At 41.4% G+C, this 25,512-nt stretch overlaps 1 protein-coding gene across 20 annotated transcripts in view; it reads right to left on the reverse strand.

Moving 5' to 3' along the window:
• The window catches only part of CADPS (calcium dependent secretion activator), a 769,567-nt gene that overhangs the window by 551,525 nt on the left and 192,530 nt on the right, over positions 1-25,512 (reverse strand). For 19 of the 20 annotated variants that reach the window (XM_068253773.1, XM_068253774.1, XM_068253772.1 and 16 more), the window contains exon 2: positions 16,028-16,141. In XM_068253773.1, coding sequence (XP_068109874.1) covers positions 16,028-16,141 — 114 coding nt within the window. Of the gene's footprint in view, positions 1-16,027; positions 16,142-18,250; positions 18,389-25,512 lie in introns of those variants that run through there. The other variant, XM_068253781.1, reaches the window with a different exon arrangement.

The raw sequence follows: 25,512 nt of genomic DNA on the forward strand, positions 1-25,512 counted from the left end.
GAGTGGAAGCTACTGCTCCTTGACAAGCTTAATTTGGTGGTTACAATCCTATGCAACTTGATTTGTGAGTAACTTTCCTTTAATATTCAATTGGTGTTTTAGATCACTACACTACTGGTTCCAGCTTATTGCTGGTTACTGGTGTTTCTGGAAGGCCATCTGGATCTGCCACTACAGTTGAAGTTAGCCATAGAGGGGAGACAAGCTGTCACCGCTGGTAGAGTGAAGTAGGGGGTTGGGGCAAAATGTCCCTGCACATGGGATGGGCTATGCAGGACAGCAGATGCTGTCCCTCTCAGTTAATAATAGGGTTCAACTGCGTGTGTGTTTGTGAGTGGGGGTTAGTGAATACATTTTGGGAGGACTGATATCTGAGGATCATAAGTTGTTATGTGGGAAGGAGGAAGGTGGAATGATACAGGGAATGTATCATATGTGAGTGTGCCACAGAATGAGTATTGGCTGTATTAGTGTGAGCGGGTCCAGAAGTAAGTTGAAAGCACCCTCCACATCTGGCTATCTGACATATTATTCTGCAACATGACTAGATGGGTCTCATACTGACCCATCTAGCCTACGGAGCCTACGGAGCGAGTGAGACGCTGACCTGGGAGTTGGATTTTACAAATGCGCAATTTTATTTGGAATCTGTGAGTGCACTATTTTTAATTCTTTTACAATAAATAAGACAGTATTACGCTATGTCGAGGCCTGTTTAGTTCATAGGCAACCACAATCTGACTGATACGCCGATTTATGAAAAAAACGCTGAAGCTGGTCTGTCATAAAGCCAGCATTTAAATCAGGTGAGAGGCTGGTTTGAAAAACGGGTGACAGCACATTGGGTGCATACTAAAAATCAGGGCCTCACTGATGATAGTGGAATTTATCTTGGTGGCGGTGCAATAAGGAGCTTGATGCGGAGTTGCACTATGATTATGTATTTGTTTACATGTACCGAGCACTGAAGGTGCGGGAACCGTGCAGCAAGCCGTTGATGACCACGGATTATTATCATAAGCGTGATTGCCGATCGTGATTGGTTGGCCACAGGATCTGGTGAGCGCATGTGTGTTATGCATTTACATTGAGGAAGATCTTGTATGAAGAATTATAGAAGAAATTTTGGGACTTTTATGTTTCTTGGGACTTTTAATATTTTTTATTTTTTATATTTTTTATAATTTATATTCCTACATGTATTTTATATCTGACACTGTGGTATAGGGATAACTACGGTAGTTACTGGAAGGAGCCCAAAAGGAGCTAAGACCATATCGGGCTGACTATCTGTTTTTGAACTGTTGAGCGCTATACCTTCCCTTTTCTTTGTCCATTTAACTGAGATATACACTCTGTTTGGTAGTTAGCGATCCAGTAGCATTTGCATATACATAGACTGGTAGTAACATCCAGGTGAAACATTATTGGAGCAAATAGAGGAGCGCACGGTTAGATCATTACCTCGAATAATTGCTACACTTGTGGGCCTGGAGGAGGTATTGGCTGCGCTTAAAGGACAGGAGAGGTTAATGGCTGCTATACTGTATGCAGTTCAGTTATTAACCCATCCAGAGCCCCCAAGTGCAGCCATTAACTTTGCTGGGTAGACTTGTACTTGAGTCAATACAAAATTCCATGTTACGAGGGTTGAATATTGGAGTCGACTTATATACGAGGTCGACTTGTATTGGAGTGTATACGATAATCCATTGCACACAGGGGCACAACTAGAGGGGAACCGGACCTGTGATCACAGGGGGGGCTCAGAGCTGTGCTCAAGGGGCCCCAACTACTAACCTTCACTTCCTCAGATACAGGGATCTATACTTCAGATCAGATGTTTTTGTGGCTGCACTTGTTATGGGTGTGAAGTTCATGATGGCCACACTTGTTTCATGACCCTGGTGAGATGGGCCCCAAAGCTGTAAAGGGCACTAAGGGGAGGCAAGGAAAGGGATGTGAACATTGGGGGAGACCATCCACATTTTGCTAGGGGGCCGCCATGAATTGTAGTTACGCCCTGTTTATACCGTATCAAATGTCAGGTCATCTCAAAGGACATCTGAAGTGAGAGCAATATGGAGGCTGCCATATTTATTTCCTTTTAAGAAATATCAGTTGCCTGGCAGCTTCTGGTCTATTTGGCTACACTAGTGTCTGAATCACACTAGAAACAAGCATGCAGCCAATGATTTGACAAAAATGATGCATGCTTGTTTAGGGTCTGTCTATGGCTAAAAGTATTAGAAGCAGAGGATCGGCAGAATAGCCAGGCAACTAGTATTGGTTAAAAGGAATTAAATATGGCAGCCTCCATATACCTATCACTGCAGCTGTCCTTTAAGTGTACGATATACAGAACATGAATCCACTTTGTAACAAGTAACCTGCGGTTCTTATTGTATGATAAGCTACAGGTTATTGTGTTGCACGCTCAGCATCCGCCGTACGTACTGATGCTTATAAAGACAGCCACGAAGAGGTGAACAGCAGGCACTAAGCAGAAGGAGACATCTAAGAATGGTTTCCTGGCAAAGCTGAAGCCATTAGCTGTTACTACAGCCTGAAGATAACCTTTACAATATGAGATACATTTACTGGATTATTAATGTACAAGTAGAATCCCAAAGAGGATTTAAGATTTATGGGGAATGATAATCACATTGCAATAGATGCTTTCTGCAGTGGCTGACATCCATCCAAAAAGTTTAGTAAGGTAAACGCCAATGCTTTATATTGGTAATAAATATAATGGTTAACATGAAGGATCCAAAAGGGGCTGCATTTACTGTCTAAACTGGGCAATTTAAGGAAGAACTGTTGTGCTATAACAGTTCAAACTAAGTATAAAGATTAATAACTAACATGGAGCCTTGTACACCAGTCTGCAGACTCAATACTGGGCACATCTCCTCCTGCCATGTCTGCTATGTGTAAATAGGTTTTGGGTATACCTCTCAGGCAGTAGGCTTATGGAAATGTCTTCCTGAATAAAGTAAAACAAACTTTAGAGCTTTTATTTAAGTGTCATCAGTTTTGTAGAGGTGGAGGGTGGTGAACCGGTGGAGTAAAATGCCTGGATTTACCTACCTCTAAGTAGAGTCATTAGAGGGACCTGTGTGGCCTCAAGTGGAAGGGCAGTAAAGGAAGACGATGCAAATACAGCAGCAGAAAAGGGGAGGTGTCTGAACCAACTGCTCTGGGCCACTCACTGCATTTGCTAGCTTTTGAAAATGGTACCCATGTGTTTAACCACTTCAGCACCACAGGGTTTTTTGCTTAAAAACCAGAGCAATTTTCACATTTCAGCACTCCTCTCATTCATTCTCCAATAACCTTATTGCTTCTCATCAGATGTAAATGATCTATATCTTGTTTTTTTTTGCCACAAATTATGCCTTGTGAGGGTGATATTTGCTTTTAGTAATTATGTTATTATCTGTGCATTTTAAAGGGAAAAATAAGAGGAGATAAGAGGAGAAAAAAAGAAAAAATACACTATTTCTCCATTTCCATGCACTATAGTTTTTAAATAAACAATGTTACCATAGGTAAAACCCACACATTGTATTTGCTAATTTGTCCTGGTTATCTCAACATTTAAATAATGTTCCTAGTACAATGTATGGAGATAATATATTAGTTTCTGGTTTGTGTTTTTTGTTTTCTCATTGTACTCTATCAGTAATTAAAAGCCCTTATCTTCACGATTAACAGTAATACACTCTCATGGCATACATATTTTAAAAGCTAAGTCCCTAGGGTAACTATGTATTCTCTTTTCAATGCTGTCACTTTTGGGTTTTTTTTACAAGTATTTATTTGGGGATATAGAGTACATGAAAATAACAGTTTTATTGCTTTTTATTCAGTTTTCCGGTAAAAAAAAATCAGATGACTTAGCCCTCAGTTGTCAAACAACACAAAATCTATTCTCTCACTTGTCACGGTTAAAATGATACCCTATATACATAATCAGATAGCTTATTGGGCATACAGCACACTGTTAACCACAAGTACGCCTATCTACTCCCCTGAGCTTCAGGTGAAGTTTTGTGGGGAGTAGATAAGCGTAGCAAGGGTTTCAAAGTGGTTAAGGTTCCCCCATTTCATGTGTTGATTATAGATCTTGTAGATGACCACAGTTTCGTTTGAAGGCAAAAAGTTGTGTTTGAAGGCAAAATCTTAAATAATGCCCTGAATGCAATGGTCTTTTTTGGGCATCCATGTCTCTTTCTCTTAGGACGGTACTGCTGTACAACATCCTCCAACCCCATCCTTTGTCATGTAAGATTACCAGCTTGTCTTCCTTTTCGATGGGTTCTATTGTGTTGTGGCTGCCCACGTCTCTGCTGTAGCGCATAGCAACACGTCGAGAATGCATGCATGAAATTGCATTCTTGCATGCATTCTGTAGTGTGAATGAGCACTGTCTGGCTTTAATAACGTGTACCTGAGGCAGAATAAGATTAAAAAAAAAAATACTTTTCTTTTTTTACAGTGGTAACCACTGCAGCATGAGGATGCCTGGAACATATCCGACAAGAGCTTTCAGATATGGTATTGCAGCAGCATCCCCGCTGTGTACAAGCACAGCTGTACTGCTTGGGTACGGCTATGCCTGCGCAGTAACATGAGTGGATCCGTGCGCCCGTTCCAGCTCCACCTGGGTACTTTTTCAAGCCACCCGGGTGGAAAAAAATTCTGGGGAGAACACTGTGCAGTACTTGACCACACAGACATTACAGCTGTGCAAATATAGCCCTTTTTTAAAGGACAACTGACCTGAGCAGTATATGGAGACTGCCATATGTATTTCCTTTTAAACAATGCACATTGCCTGGCTGTCCTGCTGATCCTGTAGTACTTTTAGTCATAGACCCTGAACAAGTTAAGTTTACCACATGCTTGTTTTAGTTGTTTGATTCAGACACGACTGATGCATGAAAGCCCAAACTGCCAGGCAACTGGTATTCTTTTAAAAGAAAAAAATATGGCAGCCAGCCTCTCAGGTCAGCCAGCTATCCTCTAATTGACTATAAATGCTCTGATCCTTGTTCCTGAAACAGACCAAGATGACACCATATGCAGTTTAGTGCAGGTGGAGCTGATGCTGACCCACTCATTTCAGTGATGAGATGCCTTGTGCTTAGTCTGAATCTCAGCAAAAGTTGACATTTCACAAATAGTTATTAGGGAACACTACTGAATATACTCGCATATAAGCCACATTTTTGGGACAGAAAAAAGTGTCCCAAAAGTGTGTATGTGTGTGGGGGAGGGTCGGCTTATATGCGAGTCATGTGTGGGGCTGTGTGGGGATAGTTACCTCACCTCATTCCTGGCAGCGTCTCCCATGCAGCTCTCCTTGCTAGACGTCCAGGTTTCACTTTCTTCTCGTCCTGGGGAGCCCCGTCCTGTTTCCCTTGAAGTTCCGTACTTAGCCACTAGATGTCAGCGGCAAGTACAAAGCTGCAAGGGAGATGAGAAGATGGCTGCCAAGAGACCAGAAGACACTAAAGCCTGGATCTGTAGCAAGTACAGAGCTGTAAGTGAGATGGAAAGATGGCCAACGAGGAGAGGTAACTACAGTGGGTTGCAAAAGTATTCGACCCCCTTGAAGTTTTCCACATTTTGTCATATTACTGCCACAAACATGAATCAATTTTATTGGAATTCCACGTGAAATACCAATACAAAGTGGTGTACACGTGAGAAGTGGAACGAAAATCATACATCATTCCAAACATTTTTTACAAATAAATAACTGCAAAGTGGTGTGTGCATAATTATTCGGCCCCCTTTTATCTGAGTGCAGTCAGTTGCCTATAGACATTGCCTGATGAGTGCTAATGACTAAATAGAGTGCACCTGTGTGTGATCTAATGTCAGTACAAATACAGGTGCTCTGTGAGGGCCTCAGGGGTTGTCTAAGAGAATATTGGGAGCAACAACACCGTGAAGTCCAAAGAACACACAAGACAGGTCAGGGATCAAGTTATTGAGAAATTTAAAGCAGGCTTAGGTTACAAAAAGATTTCCAAAGCCTTGAACATCCCACGGAGCACTGTTCAAGCGATCATTCAGAAATGGAAGGAGTATGGCACAACTGTAAACCTACCAAGACAAGGCCATCCACCTAAACTCACAGGCCGAACAAAAAGTGCGCTGATCAGAAATGCAGTTAAGAGGCCCATGGTGACTCTGGACGAGCTGCAGAGAGCTACAGCTCAGGTGGGAGACTCTGTCCATATGACAACTATTAGTCATGCACCGTACAAAGTTGGCCTTTATGGAAGAGTGGCAAGAAGAAAGGCATTGTTAACAGAAAAGCATAAGAAGTCCCGTTTGCAGCTTGCCACAAGCCATGTGGGGGAAACAGCAACCATGTGGAAGAAGGTGATCTGGTCAGATGAGACCAACATGGAACTTTTTGGCCAAAATGCAAAACGCTATGTGTGGCGGAAAACTAACACTGCACATCACTCTGACATCCCCACTGTCAAATATGGTGGTGGCAGCATCATGCTTGGGGGGGTGCATCTCTTCAGCAGGGACAGGGAAGCTGGCCAGAGTTGATGGGAAGATGGATGGAGCCAAATACAGGGCAAACTTGGAAGAAAACCTCTTGGAGACTGCAAAAGACTTGAGACTGGGGCGGAGGTTCACTATCCAGCAGGACAATGGCCCTAAACATAAAGCCAGGGCAACAATGGAATGGTTTAAAACAAAACATATCTATGTGTTAGAAAGGCCCAGTCAAAGTCCAGATCTAAATCCAATCGAGAATCTGTGGCAAGATCGGAAAACTGCTGTTTACAAACGCTGTCCATCTAATCTGACTGAGCTGGAGCTGTTTTGCAAAGAAGAATGGGCAAGGATTTCATTCTCTAGATGTGCAAAGCTGGTAGAGACATACCCTAAAAGACTGGCAGCTGTAATTGCAGCAAAAGGTGGTTCTACAAAGTATTGACTCAGGGGGGCGAATAATTACGCACACCCAACTTTGCAGTTATTTATTTGTAAAAAATGTTTGGAATGATGTATGATGTTCGATCAACTTCTCACACGTACACCACTTTGTATTGGTCTTTCACGTGGAATTCCAATAAAATTGATGCATGTTTGTGACAGTAATATGACAAAATGTGGAAATCTTCAAGGGGGCCGAATACTTTTGCAACCCACTGTATATGTAAAATTCACAGAACTCTGCATCATATACACTCTGCTGGACATACATACACTGCATCATCACATACTGTACATACACTCTACTGAACACACATACACTGCATCATCACACACATACACTCTACTGAACACACATACACTGCATCATCACACACATACACTCTACTGAACATACATACACTGCATCATCACATACATACACTCTGCAAGCATGCTTCACTCCATCACATGCACCCCATACATCGGGGAGGCACTCTGCCCCACACACAGAGAGGAGACTAGGGGAAGACATTGGGGGGTCGGCTTATCCGTGGGTCACACATCGTTAGGTTTTTTCAGCAGTTTTCAAGGCACATGTATTTGCATACAGCATTTGCCTAATCCTTCATCAAGTCAAAATTATTTGCATCTCATTGACCATCTCTAATAATCATATTTTTGATCACCCATTTAGAACTATGTAACAAGCATGATTCAGGAATTGAAATGCAGCCTTTTTATACCACAAAAGGAGTAGAAGATGTTTTAAAATAGCAGTGAGCAGTCAGTACAAAATATTGAACAGTACATCACAAGGAAATCAATGCATATGCAAAATGTATATGCTGTACTACATGCTGCAACAACATCAGCAAGCAAATGTGAAAAAAGCATTCTATTTTTTAGTTATTTTTATTACATAGTGCTTATGGATGTACAAATATATCACTATAACTGAATGTCAGTAATTGTGACCCCTAAACTCCTACCCAGTGCTGTAAACCTCGTTCCAACCCTAAACCCATGCTTACAGCAAACCTGACAGCAAATATTACCATGAGGAAAATGGCTGTGAGGCTTCAGCAGCACTAATGAGAGGAAAAGGCTAAGACCTCTACCTCAGAAAACTGAATTGGATTGGTTTAGAAATTACATAATGGACAGACTTTTCATGTACAAATATCTGGCCACTGGCTGCTGATATTGAAGGACCACTATCGCGAAAGATTTGAAAGATAAATTTCACACATGGAGCCAGTTTCCTATTAATGTCATGGGTACGGTTCATTAAAATGATTAAAATCTTATATATGTGGAAATTATCCCCAAGAGATTCTTTAACAAATTACATTCTCTAATATCTACATTTGTATGGGTACAGGGAAGAGCTAGGGTTAAGCTCAGATCTCTGCAAGCCCCTAAACCTCTTGCAGGTCTAGCCCTCCCAGATTTCTATTTATACTATCTAGCTGGACAGCTTAGGTACCTGAATACCTGGATTCATGAGGAGTTGGTTCACCCAATCTCAGAACAATTTTTGGCCACGCATGTGCGTGGTGGCAATTTATTGGCTTATCTTGAAAACCCATCTCTTCAATCAGTGAAAAAAGTCACCATGTTACATAGGTTGGCAGGTAGGGTATGGGCAGATAGCAAGAAGCAAGGGTGACCAACCGCTCTCATGTAGTAGAACAGAACTAGTTTTATCTTTTGAGCAATTTAAAGCTCATTATGAGATTTCTAATACCCACTTCTATAAGTTTCTCCGGTTTCGGGACTGTTGGCAGTCATAGTTTGGTACCAATCCAATCAAATTCTCAGATTTCTCTATTATAGATATTCTCTGTACACAGGGAATGGGGAGACTGATCACCACCTTATATACCTCCCTCATTACTGTAATTGCAGAGGAGGATTCAGATTCTCTAAAATCTAAATGTTTAGCTTTTATTCCTGATTTAGATCTTGAGGACTGGGAAGATGCATTAGAATCTCATGTACATGCCCCTATCTCAGCAAATGGTCGTTTAATTCAGTTCTACATTCTACGTAAAGCCTATCTCACTCCCCTCAGACTTGCTAGGATTCGAGCCAATTCCCCAACTTCATGTCCCAGATGTCAAGCTGTTGAGGCGGACTTTTGGCATATGATGTGGAGCTGTGGCTGTGTTCAGGGCTACTGGAAGCAGGTTACCCGTCTACTAGCGGACATTATGGGGCATCCTCAATTGGTTTGCCCTAAGGTCTGTTTATTAGGAATTATACCGGAAGGCCAATATACCAAAATGGCTTCAAGAATCTTTGCTATATGCTCGAAAAGGTTATTACGATGGGTTGGATCACCCCTGCCGCTCCCACTCTAACTGATTGGGTACTCCAGGTAAATAAGGCCCTACCCTATATTAAATTGGTTTATACTCACAGTGTTTGTGCTGGAAAGTATCTTAAGGTCTGGTCCAAATGGGTGAAGTCTCCCTTAACAGTTGCTTCATAAACTCCTTAACTTCCTCCAAGACTGGTAGCATCCATTGATTAGCTGGTTTTTGCCTCTATATTACTTGTCCTGAACTGATTAATGTGCTAATCACTACTCTTAGTGCACATTCCAATAATTTTGTTATTCGTTCTATTTATTGCAATATCATGTATAGTTTAATATACCGCTACTATTTTCCTATGTTGCTGTATTACAAAAGACACTGTCTTTCTCTGTAATAATTGTAACAATTGAGTTTCTTATTGCTCTCCAATTACCTCATTGCTGTCAATATTTTCTGATGACATATTGTATTATTTTCCCTGCTGTCTTATTCTCAGTTTTATCTGTATGCAGCAACTTTTGACAAACTGTCAATAAAATGTGTTTAACCACTTGCCGACCGCCCACTGTAGATTGGCGCGGCAAAGTGGCATGCCCAGGACCACATAACGCCAATTGGCGTCGGGTCCTGGGACTCTTCCGGGCCGGCATCCGCCGGCAATAGGCTTCGTCCACCCGCGACTTCAACTCGCCGGCCGTTCCGAAGTGTTAGCGGGTTGTTAACCCCTCGATCGCCGCGTTACAAGCATATAATACGCTTTGTATGTATACAAAGCGTATTATACTGGCTGCCTCCTGCCCTGGTGGTCCCAGTGATCGAGGGACCACCAGGGCAGGCTGCAGCCACCCTAGTCTGCACCCAAACACACTGATCTGCCCCCCCCCGCCCTCTGATCGCCCACAGCACCCCTCAGACCCCCCCTGCCCACCCCCTCAGACCCCTGTTTGCACCCAATCACCCCCCTAATCACCCATCAATCACTCCCTGTCACTATCTGTCAACGCTATTTTTTAGATTAGGCCCTTAACTGCCCTCTGGGGGCTCCTGATCACCCCACACCCTCAGATCCTCCCCAGACCCCCCTCCCTGTGTACTGTATACATCTATCTTCCCCTATAATCACCTGTCACTCACCCATCAATCACCCCCTGTCACCACCTGTCACTGCTACCCATCAGATCAGACCCTAAACTGCCCCTTGCGGGCGTCTGATCACCCACCCACACCCTCAGATCGCCTGCAGACCCGCCGTCAAATCACCTCCCAAGTCCATTGTTTACATCTGTTCTCTCCTCTAAACACCCACTTATTACCCATCAATCACCCATCAATCACCCCGTCACCACCTGTCACTGCTACCCATCAGATCAGACCATAATCTGCCCCTTGCGGTCACCCAATCACCCGCCACACCCTCAAATAGCCCCCCAGACCCCCTCTGATCAACTCGCTAGTGCACTGCTTGCATATATTCTCACTTGTAATCACCTACTGATCACCTATCAATCACCCCGTCACCCCCTGTCACTGCTACCCATCAGATTAGACCCTAATCTGCCCCTTGCGGGAACCTAATCACCCGCCCACACCCTCAGATAGCCCCCCCAGACCCGCTCTGATCAACTTGCCAGTGCATTACTTGCATATATTCTCGCTTGTAATCACCTACTGATCACCTATCAATCACCCCGTCACCCCCTGTCACTGCTACCCATCAGATCAGACCCTAATCTGCCCCTTGAGGGCAACCAATCACTCGCCCACACCCTCAGATAGCCCCCCAGACCCGCTCTGATCAACTCGCCAATGCATTGCTTGCGTATATTCTCCCTTGTAATCACCAACTGATCACCTATCAATCACCCCGTCACCCCATGTCACCACCTGTCACTGCTACCCATCAGATTAGACCCTAATCTGCCCCTTGCGGGCACCCAATCACCCGCCCACACCCTCAGATAGCCCCCCAGACCCGCTCTGATCACCTCCCCAGTGCATTTATCACATCTGTTCTCACCTCTAATCACCCATCAATCACCCCCTGTCACCACCTGCCACTGCTACCCATCATACCCATCAGATCAGACCCTCATCTGCCCCTTGCGGGCACCCAATGACCGGCCCACACCCTCAGATCGCGCTCAGATACCCCTATTCACCTCCCCAGTGCATTGCTTGCATCTATTCCCCCCTCTATTCACACCCTGAGACACCAATCAATCACCTCCTGTCACTCCCTAGCACACCTACCCATCAAATCAGGCCCTAATTTGCCCTGTGTGGGCTCCTGATCACTCAGCCAAACCCTCAGATTCCCCTCAGACCCCCTTCTGATCACCTCCCCAGTGCATTGATTGCATCTATTCTCCCCTCTAATCACCCACTGGGAAACCCATCAATCACCTCCTGTCACCACCTGTCACCCCCTAGCACTCCTATCCATCAGATCAGGCCCTAATCTGCCCCCCTGCAAGCTTCTGATCACCTGGCCAAACCCTCACCCGCCCCACCGCAGTGACAGAATTTTTTTTTCCTGATCACTGCTGGTACGACTTAATAGTTGCGAGACCAACCGTTATGCCACACAATACGCAACCGCCAATCCAAGAAGCTACTATGCCCAGCCTTTACGGTGGAAGCCACTCCAATATTCCGAATGTAACATTTTTTGGGGCCTTCTCCGTAACATGGGTCTAGTCAAAAAGAATGTATTGCGGTCTTATTGGTCTATGCACCCAATACATCACATGCCCATGTTCTCTGCTGCCATGTCCAGGTCACGATTTGAGAACATCCTGCGCTTCCTGCACTTCAGTGCCAATACAGCCTGTCATCTAAGAGGCCACCCAGCTTATGACTGGTTCCACAAAATGCGACCCCTCATAGACCACCTGTCATCAAAATTTGCAGATGCTTATACCCCTGAACAGTCATTTTGAGGCACTTAGTTTCTACACTACTCCTCTCAGTTTTGGGCCCCTAAAATGCCAGGGCCGTATAGGAACCCCACAAGTGACCCCATTTTAGAAAGAAGACTCCCCAATGTATTCCGTTAGGTGTATGATGAGTTCATAGAAGATTTTATTTTTTGTCAAAAGTTAGCAGAAATTGATTTTTATTGTTTGTTTTTTCACAAAGTGTCATTTTCCACTAACTTGTGACAAACAATAAAATCTTCTATGAACTCACCATACACCTAACGGAATACCTTGGGGTGTCTTCTTTCTAAAATGGGGTCACTTGTGGGGTTCATATACTGCCGTGGCATTTTAGGGGCCCTAAACCGTGAGGAATAGTCTAGAAACCAAATGCCTGAAAATGACCTGTGAATAGGACGTTGGGCCCCTTAGAGCACCTAGGCTGCAAAACAAGTGTCACACATGTGGTATTGCCGTACTCAGCAGAAGTAGTATAATGTGTTTTGGGGTGTATTTTTACACATACCCATGTTGGGTGGGAGAAATATCTGTGTAAATGACACTTGTTTTATTTTTTTACACACAATTTTCCATTTACAGGGATATTTCTCCCATCCAGCATGGGTATGTGTAAAAATACACCCCAAAACACATTATACTATTTCTCCTGAGTACGACGATACCACATGTGTGACATTTTTTTGCAGCCTAGGTGTGCTAAGGGGCCCAACGTCCAATGGGTACCTTTAGGATTTTACAGGTCATTTTGAGACATTTGGTTTCAAGACTACTCCTCACGGTTTAGGGCCCATAAAATGCCAGGTCAGTATAGGAACCCCACAAATGTCCCCATTTTAGAAAGAAGACACCCCAAGGTATTCTGTTAGGAGCATGGTGAGTTCATAGAAGATTTTACTTTTTTGTCACAAGTTAGCGGAAATTGATTTTTATTGTTTTTTTTTTTTGCTCAGTCCAACTGCCCAAAAAAAAATGTGCGGTAAAAAAAATTTATTGTATAAATGCTTTTCGGGGAATGTCTTCATAAAGAATAAAAGTCTTGCTGAGAATCCCCCATGTAGAGATGGGCTAGCCCAAAACCTGTTGGTTCTGTCAGATCTCTACTACGTACTGTAAGTGACAGCAACTTAGGAGAAAAGTAATTTATGGCTCATTTTATTCTTTAAGAAACGTACTTCTTATTTGTATTTTTAATGTTATGATTTTTGCGACAGTGGTCCTTTAAAATATGAAGCACATCTACAGTGCACAAAAAGAATGTTACCACAGATGTATAACTTGGTGAAAATAGCAGGTTAACTATAATCACTAATATGAGTGATCTGGTAAGAGCTATATCTAAAAAAGCTTTTCCACATCCAAGTACACATGCTCTACCCATCATCATACATATCCCACTCATACATTCATGCATAGAGCTACTTGGTGTCCCCCTAAACGAGCTTTTTTAGATATAGCTCCTACCAGATATATCAGATTAGTAATTATATTTGAAGAACTGCATATTCACCTTGCTTCCCCATTTTCCCATTAGAGAAATAAAATAACCATTTTTTTTAACTATATATCCAGCACTCCTCTATCTTTCCCCAATTAACAAAAATCCAGTACAGAGCAAATTGGATGTGAAGTTCATTCTAGGTGATTTTCAGCCAAGTATTGGCTTCAGTCTTTCAAACAGAAGTACAGCTCAAATGACTTCGGTGAACCACCAGCAGACCCTCTTTAAAGTAAAAGTTAAAATGCATTAAAGCAGCTCTGCTGTTTTCAGCTTTTATTGGAGATGGGCTTTAACCACTTCCCAATCACGTTTTTTTCCCCTTAAAAAACAGCAATTTTCACATCATGCTCCTCCCATTCATTCACCAATACCTTTGTTGTTACTTATAACACTGAAATGATCTATATATTGTTTTTTTCACCACAAATTAGGCTTCCGTTGGGTGGTACTTTTAGCTAACAATTATTCTATTTTATAGACATTTTAAAGGGAATAATAAGAAAAAAATTAAAAATCATTATTTCTCAGCCATTATAGTTTTAAAATAAAACATGCTGCTGTGGATAAAACCCACACATTTTATTTGCCCATTTGACCAAATTATTACAAAGTTTAAATTGTGGTTCCTAGTACAATGTATAGCGATAATATTTTATCTGGAAATAAAGGTGTATTTTTTCCGTTTAGTAAATTTTTTATACTATATCACTAATTACAAGCCTTTATGTGCAAAATTAATAGTAATATACCCTCATAATATACATATTAAAACGTCCATAAGGTAACTATTTAAGTATTTATTTATTTTTTTAAATGGTGTCATTTTTTTTACAAGTGTTTTATTTTGGTGACTATAGGGTAGGGGTGTAAGGGGTTAAAAATGTATAAATAGGTATGTATTTCCATATATAGTAGATCATGGGGGTGCATTTTAACTTTTTGGCCACAAGATGGTGCTACACTGAAGTAGTAAGTGTATGTGCTTACTTTTGGTTTTGTTAATGAAATACTGGCGCCTTGCTGATGCCGGCTTCTTATTCATTACAAGCACTGTGATCTGATTTGGGAACAAGCTGTTCGCTTTCACTGATAATTAAATGGCTGGATCCCGTCGCAAACTAATGGCGGCGAGGTAAACAAACAAGTACGTGTATTTACGCCCCTGGTGGGTGCTGAAGTGAACTTTCCAGGGGCATAGATACACGATATAGTAGTCGGCAAAAAGTTAAAAGCAGATAAGTCATCATGCCACTATAATGAATTGTATGTGTAGTACGGATAACGGATAGAACATTAGTAGCAAAGAAAGGAGTCTCATTTGTTTAAGTTAGATCGTTTTTTTTTGTTTTTTTACGAAAACATTTCATCATTCTGTCATATTTTCAGTTTAGAAACCACACTCTGTCTTTTAAGCTATAAAGCACAGCAGAAACAATGACCCATTTAACTTTTTTTTTGCAGTAAATATAATAATGGCAGTATTTGTATAGCGCCTTTCTCCTGTCGGATTCAAAGCGCTTGCGAGGCAGCCACTAGAGCGCACTCAGTAGGCAGTAGCAGTGTTAAGGAGACTTGCCCAAGAAACTCCTTACTGATATAGGTGCTGGCTTACTGAACAGGCAGAGCCAAGATTTGAACCCAGGTCTCCTGTGTCAGAGGCAGAGCCCTTAACCATTACACTATCCATTACACTATCAAGTGGTCTCTCACTGTTTGTCTGTGTAAGTGCTTCAGGAAACAGGACTGTATTCGACCCAGTGGGACAAAGAGCCCAGAGAAGCTCTTTTGCATAGGTAACAACTGAAGTGTTTAACTCTTCCTGTACTGAAAACCGTGATACTTTTTTCTTTGCTACTAATATTCTATTTCTTAGCTGTACTACACAAAAAATTCATTATCTCATAAGTTTGTTTTTGTTTTAAGTTTGCTTTAAACAAGGGCACCAAGTATAGCTGCAAATTAATATTCTACTATGAATCAGTGGCTAATTACTGATATTTTAAGGAGTCTATATAGGTATGAACAGCGCTGTTATAAATAACTGATATTTTACTTTGGCCTAACCTAACCTTATTCTCATACGAACCCTCCCTCTACTTGCTTTGCTACTTTCCCTGTAATGAAAAACTAAGGAAGGTTGAGCTGGGGTTGGTGAAAAGGCACAAGTGATTAAACAACGAAAGCCAAGGGGTTTTACCTGTACAGAACTCTATAGGTATAACTATGGTATGCTATGGAATGGGCCATGTAAGTTCTACTGCAAAGCAAAGCTTCCCAGCTGTAAACATAAAAGCTTCCTCGTCACCTCTTACCTCATAGTAACTCTGTACTGCATTCATGAAGGCCTCATCAGCCACAATCTGTGTTTCTCCATTGAAGAATGCCTGGAATCGATCTTTTACCGTCTGCAGCTGCTGCTTGCTGATCTATGAGAGGGAAGACACAGGAAACAGAGTGTGATTCAATGATGCAAATGAGCCAGCGTGTCTTCACGCATCATGGGTAGTAAGAAAAGCTAAATCATTATTGATTTCATCTTGAAAAGCCACAAGGCTGATAAAATATGTGTCCAATATTATCTGATCGCAATCACCCAGCACTTCTCTTTCCTTGTTATTTTCTAAAAGTACCCAGAACTCTCTCATTGTCATAGAAATCTTTACAGCATATTCAAACAGGAGACTTTGTACCTGGTCATTATTTGGATTTTTTGCAAACTACTCGATTAAAATTGTTTAATCATTAAGACAACATTCATTCTCAAACTGGAACAGGACAGTTTACCAAATGCTATGCCTTTTCTTAAAGTGAAAGTCCCCCCTTTTATAGGTGAACAAATAAACCCCACATTATTCCTTGATCCTTAAATGGAGAGGTATATGGAGGCGCGTACCTATGAAATAGCCGCTGTATGTAATTCGTCTTCCAGCTATTGCTAGCGGCCGAATTACAGTGTTTTAAAAGTAACTTAAGCTCCGTCTTCTGAAGTTACTCACTGTGCGCCGCTACATCCGTAATTCCTATTACGGCCTATGGTGGCGACGGCTGTGTCCAAATCTCCTGCACTGTTTTAACAGCGCTTGTATGGAGGCTGACATGTTTATTTCCTTTTAAATAATGCACATTGCCTGGCTGTCTTGCTGATCCTCTGCCTCTAATACTTTAAGCCATAGACCCTGAATAAGCATGTAGATCAAATATCTATGACAAATCTGACAAGATTAGCTGCATGCTTGTTTCAGGTGTGTGATTTAGACCCTACTGAGGACAGAAAGATCAGCAGGACTGCCAGGCAACTGGTACTGTTTAAAAAGAAAAAAAAAATATGGCAGCTTCCACACCCCGGGTTCCTTTTAATGTAAGAATAATTAATTGCTTATCACTGCACTTTAGAGACCTGATACCCACTGGTAGCCCATTAATAACATGTCGATTACCAACAGACGGTACACATGTAACGAGTATGTATGTTGCAACTGCAGCTTTTTGCTTTGGCAACTTTTCTGTCTGCATGCACGTTTGAGGTTAGTAACTCAAAGAGGATTGAAACTATACACAGCCAGGTAAGTAGCATTATCAGAAGGACTAGAGACAGGAAGGAAGGACCCAATAGAAATTAAATAATTAAAAGCAGCTTAAAAAGGAAGTACGTTTTGGCTTACCTCCAAAGATACACAAGGAAGGTTCAAAAAGTTTATTCAAAAAAGCACTTAAGACAACGAGTCTCACAGTCTGCTTCCTTAGGTCAATCAAGCATTCCACAAAAGTCGGGTGAAAGTGCCACAGGGACCTATAGTTCTATTAGCACCCCCGGAATAAATTGCAATATACACCAATATATACTGTAGCTATAGGAAGTGTTTCTGATGCTGAAACCAGAATAATTAATGTAAAAGTTGGCATCCAGAATAATTTACCATATTCCACTATATTTCACTACAGTGCCTCTTTGAAGTTAACCAAGCACCATTTTTAGCACCCAGGCATCTCAATTATACATGCCAACAATGTGCAACAATAGCACCCCTCAATTTTACTTCTTTTTAACATTTCAACGTTTGGCAGAGGGGTTTATTACCCTACTTCCGAGGCCTGCCCGACCGCAGATGTTACAGGCAGATAAGGACTGATGTAATTATTTTATTGCACACATTAGCAATGAGCAAATAAAAGCGTTAATCAGCGGGAGGTGGAAAGATAGGACACTGTGCTTAAAAGAGTTTAGAGAAGTCACAGATGCTATCTTCACCCCTTCCTCTGAATAAATAATGGGCATCTAGAAGGTGAGGGGGAAACATGGCAGCTCCTATAGCTATTAGAAACCAGGAAAAATGTGTTGCTTGGTTCTCTTTTAGACATACTAGATTTGGTGAACAGCAGAGCTTTTGTATACATAGATACAGTCTGGTTTTGGTTTAGTGGTTTGGTTTTTGGTTTGGGTACGGTGACTTGCTTTTGAGCCAAAACACGAACACAGTCAATTGCATATCTAGGCACCTTTAACACCATTACAACAAAATCCAAATGACAGATACCTTGTAAGCAATTTTGCTTCTTTCTCCTTTTTAGCATTTAGATGACAGAATTCTTTAAAGAGCGCAGCATTCATGAGCTTCCTGCCTCCTGAATATTTTGTTTATGTAGATTATCCCTCTGTATTTACAGCACCTGGTAGCTTTCCTTTAGAAAGCAGGAGATCAGTGACCGCACAAAGGTTGTAAAACAAGTCTTCCACTGCTGCATTTCACAGTTCCATATTACAAGCATAAAAATTCTAGCGAGTCTGCAAGCCTATTGTAAATACGGTACACATTTGTTTCCTGAACCTCGGCCTGCGCCACAAGCCTAGACTGTGTGCCTCAAGTGCTCAGGAGATTTGTGCTTACTGAATTACACATTATAAGTGAGCGGAAAAAAAGAAAGTAAAAAACTTATTTGACAGACGGTAAGCTTTTTTTCCCCGTTCTCTGTACCGTAATAAATATGAACTATGGGCTACGGTAAACATCTATTTTGCTTTTGTATCCTAGTTACATTGAACTGAGATGCAAGAAAATAACTTGTATTAACCCTTTCTAATCCACATCCCCCACACCCCCAACCAGCACTTACTTCTGCTCACTGTGTGCTGCTGCTATGGATGCTGTCTCTACCTCCTTGCATTAGTGCAATGAGGTGACCCAGCCATCAGCAGAGCGGGTGGGGGGGTGGGGGGGAGAGGGTGCCAGTTCATGAGTGGTAACTTCCACCCCCAATGCATATGTGCCAGCATAATTACATGTCACACTGTGGTGCCAACAGGGATCAAAGTGTCAAAGTATCCATGTATAGGAGGTGTGAACAAAGGGAAGGAATGTCTTCAAGGATTAAACAACTCCTCCGCCTGCACTGCTATCTAATGTAGTCTTTTACAACTGCATTCTGCATTACCTGATGGGATAGTCAGCATTAACATGATAGAACTACTGTTCTCATTAGCTTTAGTTAGCAATTAATCTACATCGTTAGCTAATCTGATCCCACAACGAGCCATAAAACAAGACTTAAGGGCTTAAAAGACTCATACACATGTCCAAAATAAGGCAAAACCAACCGCACAACATGACAAACCGCACAACAAGTTGTTTAAACGACAAGTACGTATACACGCCAACCAACTAAACATCCAACTCACTTAAATACGTGTGGAGACATGCACAAAGCCGGTCTGCAATTATAAGAAGCGTTTGATTGCTGTTATAGCCAATAAAGGCTTTCCTATTGATTATTGAGAAGGGTATGAATAATTTTGGACTGGACACCTTTTGCTCAAATGTAAATAAAGCTGAGAAATGTTTTTTTCGCCACAATAATGGCTCTTTTACATTGCCTTACTATCTTTTGTGAGACGCCTAATGTCATTTCCCGCAAAAAATGACCCGCTGGTTGAATAAAAGCAACTTTAAGTAAAAATTTGCCAGGGGTATGAATAATTATGGGCAGCATAATTATGGGCAGCACTGTAGTTCGTCAGATTGATCCTCCGGTTGGATCTGGCAAACAACCTGTTATCAGTTGGTCGTCTGGCTGTTTGCCAGCCGTACACACGCCCAACTGTCTTCTAACAGACCAAGTTTAGAAGATTGTTGGGACGTGTGTATGAGTCTTTAGTCATATATGTATTAGTCCTGCATATAATATCATATATACTGTAATATAATATTATAATATATAATAAATCAAGAAGCCATCACACAATGCAAAAAAACACTCTAAATAAGCTTGATTTTGTTTTTTGGTTTTTTTTTTACCTCTTTAGTATTTTTTTTCTCCAATTACTAGATGCTGAAATTTTATTTTTAGATAAGATGAAAAATGATCTCCTGGGAGAAAAGTCAGCAGAATAAATTAATCATACACAAGCCAATTAATTTATTTTTCTCCTCAAGCAGAATGAATGTAAGATCATGTGACTGACTGAATGAGATGATTTGTAAGCCCCTTATTGGCGCCTGGCGAGTTTCAAACATGTGATTCACTTCCTGAATAGCCATTCAGAGACTTTCAAATCCGTTAGCTATCAAATTGCTCACAAGCATCCACATGAATTTCCTTTGAGGAGAACATCATCTCCACCACTATTTGTGACTGACTTATAGCATACCCTACAAGACGAGATGTGTAATCATGTCCTCTTTGTTTGCTGACATAAGATTTAGTTGCAGTGTGAAATGTATATCCAAGACAATCACATTTTTTTTTTTACAGATATACATATGCACAGAGAGAGATACTGGTTGCTTGGTAGTTGGAAACAGTTGTTATTTCCCACAATGCAACAAGGTTCGCAGACAGGAAACTGCCAGAACCTAGGTCCTGACAACACACCATGGCAGGGGTTTCACCACAATATCAGCCATACAGATCCACCTGACGATCTATTTGAGAAAAGGAAAAGATTTATCACGGGAAAGGGGGTTTCAGCTACTGATTGGAATAAAGTTCAATCCTTGGTTAAAATTCATTTTTAAGACTTGGATTTAAATAGATTCAGAGGCATCACTAGGGTTGGTGTCACGTAGTGCGGAAACTCATGGTGTCACCCCATCTTACCCCATGAACCTCCAACCTCACCAGGGTAAACAAGACCAATAATACCTTTTTGTAGTAATGTGACTTGTTACTGAAATTTGTTGAGAATGAGGTTGGGAAGGGGTTGTCCTGGACCCATTTGCTATAGGGGGAGAGAGAGGAGTTAGGGATTGTGATACTGGCCACGCTTTGTTATGGATGGGGGTGGGGTTCTGGCCATCCTTGCTGTGTAGAAAGAGGAGGGAGGGGTACCGCACTGGACACACTTGTTATTGTTAGTTGGAAGGGTTCATATGGCATACATTTGCTATGACTGGTGAGAGGTGGGATAAATGATGGTTATGCTAGTCACACACCGAGGAAGGGGAGTGTTTGCTCATGTTTGCTGGGGAGGGGTGATGGAGAAGAGCAGGAGGGGTAAGGGAGAAGAGCAGGAGTGAGAAGTACATCAGGCACTAGCGTGGTCTATATTTACACAGCCTTACTCCACTCTTAGCTTGGATCTTGGTTTCACCCCTCTGCTGGTGACACCTGGTGTGGTCTGCACCTACCGCACCCCCCTAGTGACGCCACTGATAGATGGTCTGATAGCTTCATGATTGCTTTATGATCAGAGTGCAGAGATGCTAAACTTTTTTGTGTAAAATGTATTTGCAGCCAAAAATCCTTTTTCAGAAACTAAGTGATGTGACCTGATGCAGCAGAGTTGAAGAAGTAAGCTGGAGTTTTTGGCTGTTTACATTTCCAATGAGCAGAGTATAGAGTGAACCGAGGAGACTGCACCATACAGAATTTTTAGTCTGTGAAGCAATAAATATAACAGACTCCTGGCGTATTACAGAGAAAAGTCTGTTAATCAGTGAGGCCCTGCACAAGTAAAACACTTCCACTGGGTGACACAAAACTAGGAAAATAGTTGTGCCTTGACTTGGGGTATTTGGGCTTTACTGAAAAAAAATCACAGACCCTTTTAGTGCAAAGTGCAATGCCTGTGTATAGTGCAGCCACTGTGATTCATTACTCCAACCTACTCTAGCCTAAGAAGTCAATAGATGAAATGTTAATGGTTGGCATGGGATACCACCTTCATACATGGTCAGTCACTACACCATGCACCACCTGATAAGTTTCAGCTGGATATGACATTCTTACTTGCTCATAGAACACTAAAAATACTTCCGCCACTCCGGCCCCTGCTGCGTTCGGAACGGCTGCTTTCCTATCAGAAATACAGCCAGATATGGTGAGCTATATATCCAACTTGCACACAGCTGTTTGATCTTATTAGAACTCATCAGAGCAATATATGAAAGAAGCTTATTCTCCTGGGTCTGGTGAAGATTAATCTTAACTATCTCTGAGCTGGCGCCCTGCTGAATGTAGCATCACAGCCAATTTATCTTGGCCTGTAAACGCTACAAAAACACTTTATTAGGGAAAAAGCGGAGGTAAGTAATACACGAGGGCAAACTTCCCATACTCCTTTAGTCATATAAAGCAGATGATGTACATTTTGATTATAAGGCCTATATGACCTAATAAAATGTATCTATTAGGCCTATACGAAATGTATATTATATATATTACTTGGCAGTGTGTATCCAAGAAACCCAATACCTTCCTCCTCTATTATTAATATATCGCTACATACTGTATCACCTAAGCCTATTAAACGCACCATCTGTACTGAAACAGATACTAAATTATTGTTATTAATATTATTATTGAGTATTTATATTACCCTTGTAAATATATTACATGTAGGATATTTCCTGAAATAATTAGAGGATAATGGCCCATATGCAATTCACTTTTTCTCCTAAGTTTTCTCCTAGGTGATATTTTAAAATCTGTTAATAAAATGCATTTTAAGCCATCAGAAAGCAAGAAAATGCTCACAATGATTTTGATAGTCATTTTTAATTTACTTTTTGGTACTTTTTTAGTTGAAAAGTGCTGGAAAGTTATGTTAATTTGAAGATGAAAAATGATCTCCTAGGAGAAAACTCAGGTGAAAAAGTGAATTGCATATGGCCCAATGTGTGCTATGATTTAGGTCTATGCATTCTTCTGTATGAATGATAATTGTAGGAAATGTAGAGCATCTTTCTGGATAGTTTTTTCATAAAAAAAAAAAAAACAAGTAACTGGATACATGAAGTTTTACAAATGTATGTTTAACCAGCTCCATTTCTTTTATGAGCAGAAAAGATTGTCGCTTTAGGCCTAGTCTACGCTGGTTGTGTTTGTGGTGTGTTTGCGTTTTTAAATGCAAAATTTCTGCAGTGATTCTCATTCACTTGAATGAGAATCGCAAACACAATAGCAGCAAAATCGCTGACAACTCGTGGCAAAGTCACTATTATTTTCAGTGTGTACCAGTCCTAAGAAACAGTGCAAGGAAAATTTGGAGGAAAACAGGTGCAAAAGTGGTGCAGATAGTCAGAGGAAGAATTCAGACTGGTCGCTCTGAACTTTACTTTTACACTAGTTTTGTCCAATTTTTTTTTTGTGTGTGCTGGTTTTGATAAATCCTCCCCACAGCTCGAGACTGAAAACCATGTCCTACTCTATGGAGGTATTTCTTCACCACCACTCAACAAAATAAAGGGCTTGTTCCACTAGATCTCATGGGAGTATGCATCTGAATCCATACACGGCTATGGAGATTCACATGTGTAATGCAAAAAAATGCAACCGACCATCTGTTTTTTTATTTGTTTTTGTTTTTTTGTCTGGAAAATCGCTCTGAATAGCCCCTAGTGGAAACAAGCCCAAAGCCTTTCTAATGCTATAAGCAGAAGTTAAACTTTTATTGGTTGAAACAATCATTTCAGATGAACTTCCAACAAAATATTTTGGCTTGGGCACTCCGCCCTAGGAGCAAAGGGTGTTTGTGGGTTTAGTCTTTTCCCCAAAATACTACAGTCTAGTTCTCTGTTATGTACACTGCGATCAGTGGTGTAACTAAGGAGCTGTGGGGCCCAGTGCAAATTTTTACATTGGGCCTCTATACATAACAATTGATATGGTGCACCAAAAGAGACAGCGTGCAATGGAAGGGTTGTCAGTAGTGGGGGACTGTGATCCGCCACATTTTAAAATTTGAAGTTTTGAAAAACTGCTTTAAAAGGGGACGCTTCTCATGCAATGCTGTGTGATTGTAACTACTTTTGCAAGTGCAGCACAACCTATTATTATTGTGTATGTATATAATGCTTACATCTTCCACCATGCTTTGCAGAGTCCATAGTCATGTCACTACCTCAGTGAAGCTCACAATCTCTACCATCATCATAGTTTAATGTGTCTAACATAGTTTCAGACCAATGTAAGGGGAGAACCAATTAACCATCCAGTACATTTTTGGGATGTGGGAGGAATCTAAAGTGTCTGGATGAAAGCCACATAAACACTTGTGTGTGTGTGGGGAGCAGGGGGCACGCAGATAGCGACCTGGCCCAGAGTTGAACAGATGATCCCAGTGCTGTCAAGGAGGGAGTACTGACCACTGCGTCACTACTGCAAGTTAGTGTATGCAAAGGTACACCTGATCAGTGCATAATCTCCACATCAAACTTCTGAAACAAAGCTGAGCTGGGTTTTCTATGCCTACCCTAGGTTGCCTGTGAGAAATAAAAGTAATACGATTTCCACTGACCTTATGCATTCTGTTTAGTTACAATGTGTCTAGTTTCATGTCTGAATCTCTTCGGAAAACCCATTTATGAGAACTGCCGCAGCAGACAAGCCAGACAAAGTATGTATGGACTGTGCTGCGTTGCCCTTCACATTATCATTCCCATAAACATGCAACAATACATTTGTGCCTCACTGGTTAAACCATTTAAATAGTGTTATGTAAGACATTTTATTTATAACTTGAAAACAGCAGCTTTGAAGGAAATCTGCATAATTATAGAGAAAAACAAACTGCATCGCTCCAAATCCGATAAGGAGAAGGCAAAATTCTATCAAATAACTGCCGACGAGCAAGGAAAACCTGAGGAAGAAGAGCTGCAGCAAATGATGCTGCCATTTTGTTTCTGTGATAAACATAAGAAAATGCATTGCATTCATAAAAGACTTGTAGCTAAACTTCCTACAGGTTAACAACGCAATTATAATCTTATTTTTAATTTTGCTTATGGAGCTGGATATGACACTAGGGCAAAGGCAGGACAAAGTCGTACAGCACCCAAGGCTGAGACACCAAAGTGCCCCCTCCATACCTTCCACCCCAGCCATCATACACTGATTTCTATTATACTAAAAAGGGGCCCCAGTGCACCCAACACCTTAATCTCTAGTTATCTGGCTTGCAGTCACTGCCATGTATCCCTTTTTCTTATTTCTCTCTGCTTCAAACACAATAGGGGAATGATAGCTGAGTGAGTTGTGCGCCCCCTCCTACACTGCGCCCTGAGGCTGGAGCCTCTCTCTCCTCTGCCTCGACCCGGCCCTGCAATAGGGTGGCCCTGAAATAAATCTGATCATTATAAACTAAACATGAAGAACTAAATTATCTGATATCTTCAGAAATTGTAAAGTAGATGTAGGAGAAACATACTGCAAAGTGACCTTAACTTAAAGAGAAACTCTAACCAAGAATTGAACTTTATCCCAATCAATAGCTGATACCCCCTTTTACATGAGAAATCTATTCCTTTTCACAAACAGACCATCAGGGGGCACTGTATGACTGATATTGTGGTGAAACCCCTCC

This window comes from Hyperolius riggenbachi, chromosome 9, assembly GCF_040937935.1.
Source record: "Hyperolius riggenbachi isolate aHypRig1 chromosome 9, aHypRig1.pri, whole genome shotgun sequence".
Classification (NCBI taxonomy): domain Eukaryota; kingdom Metazoa; phylum Chordata; class Amphibia; order Anura; family Hyperoliidae; genus Hyperolius; species Hyperolius riggenbachi.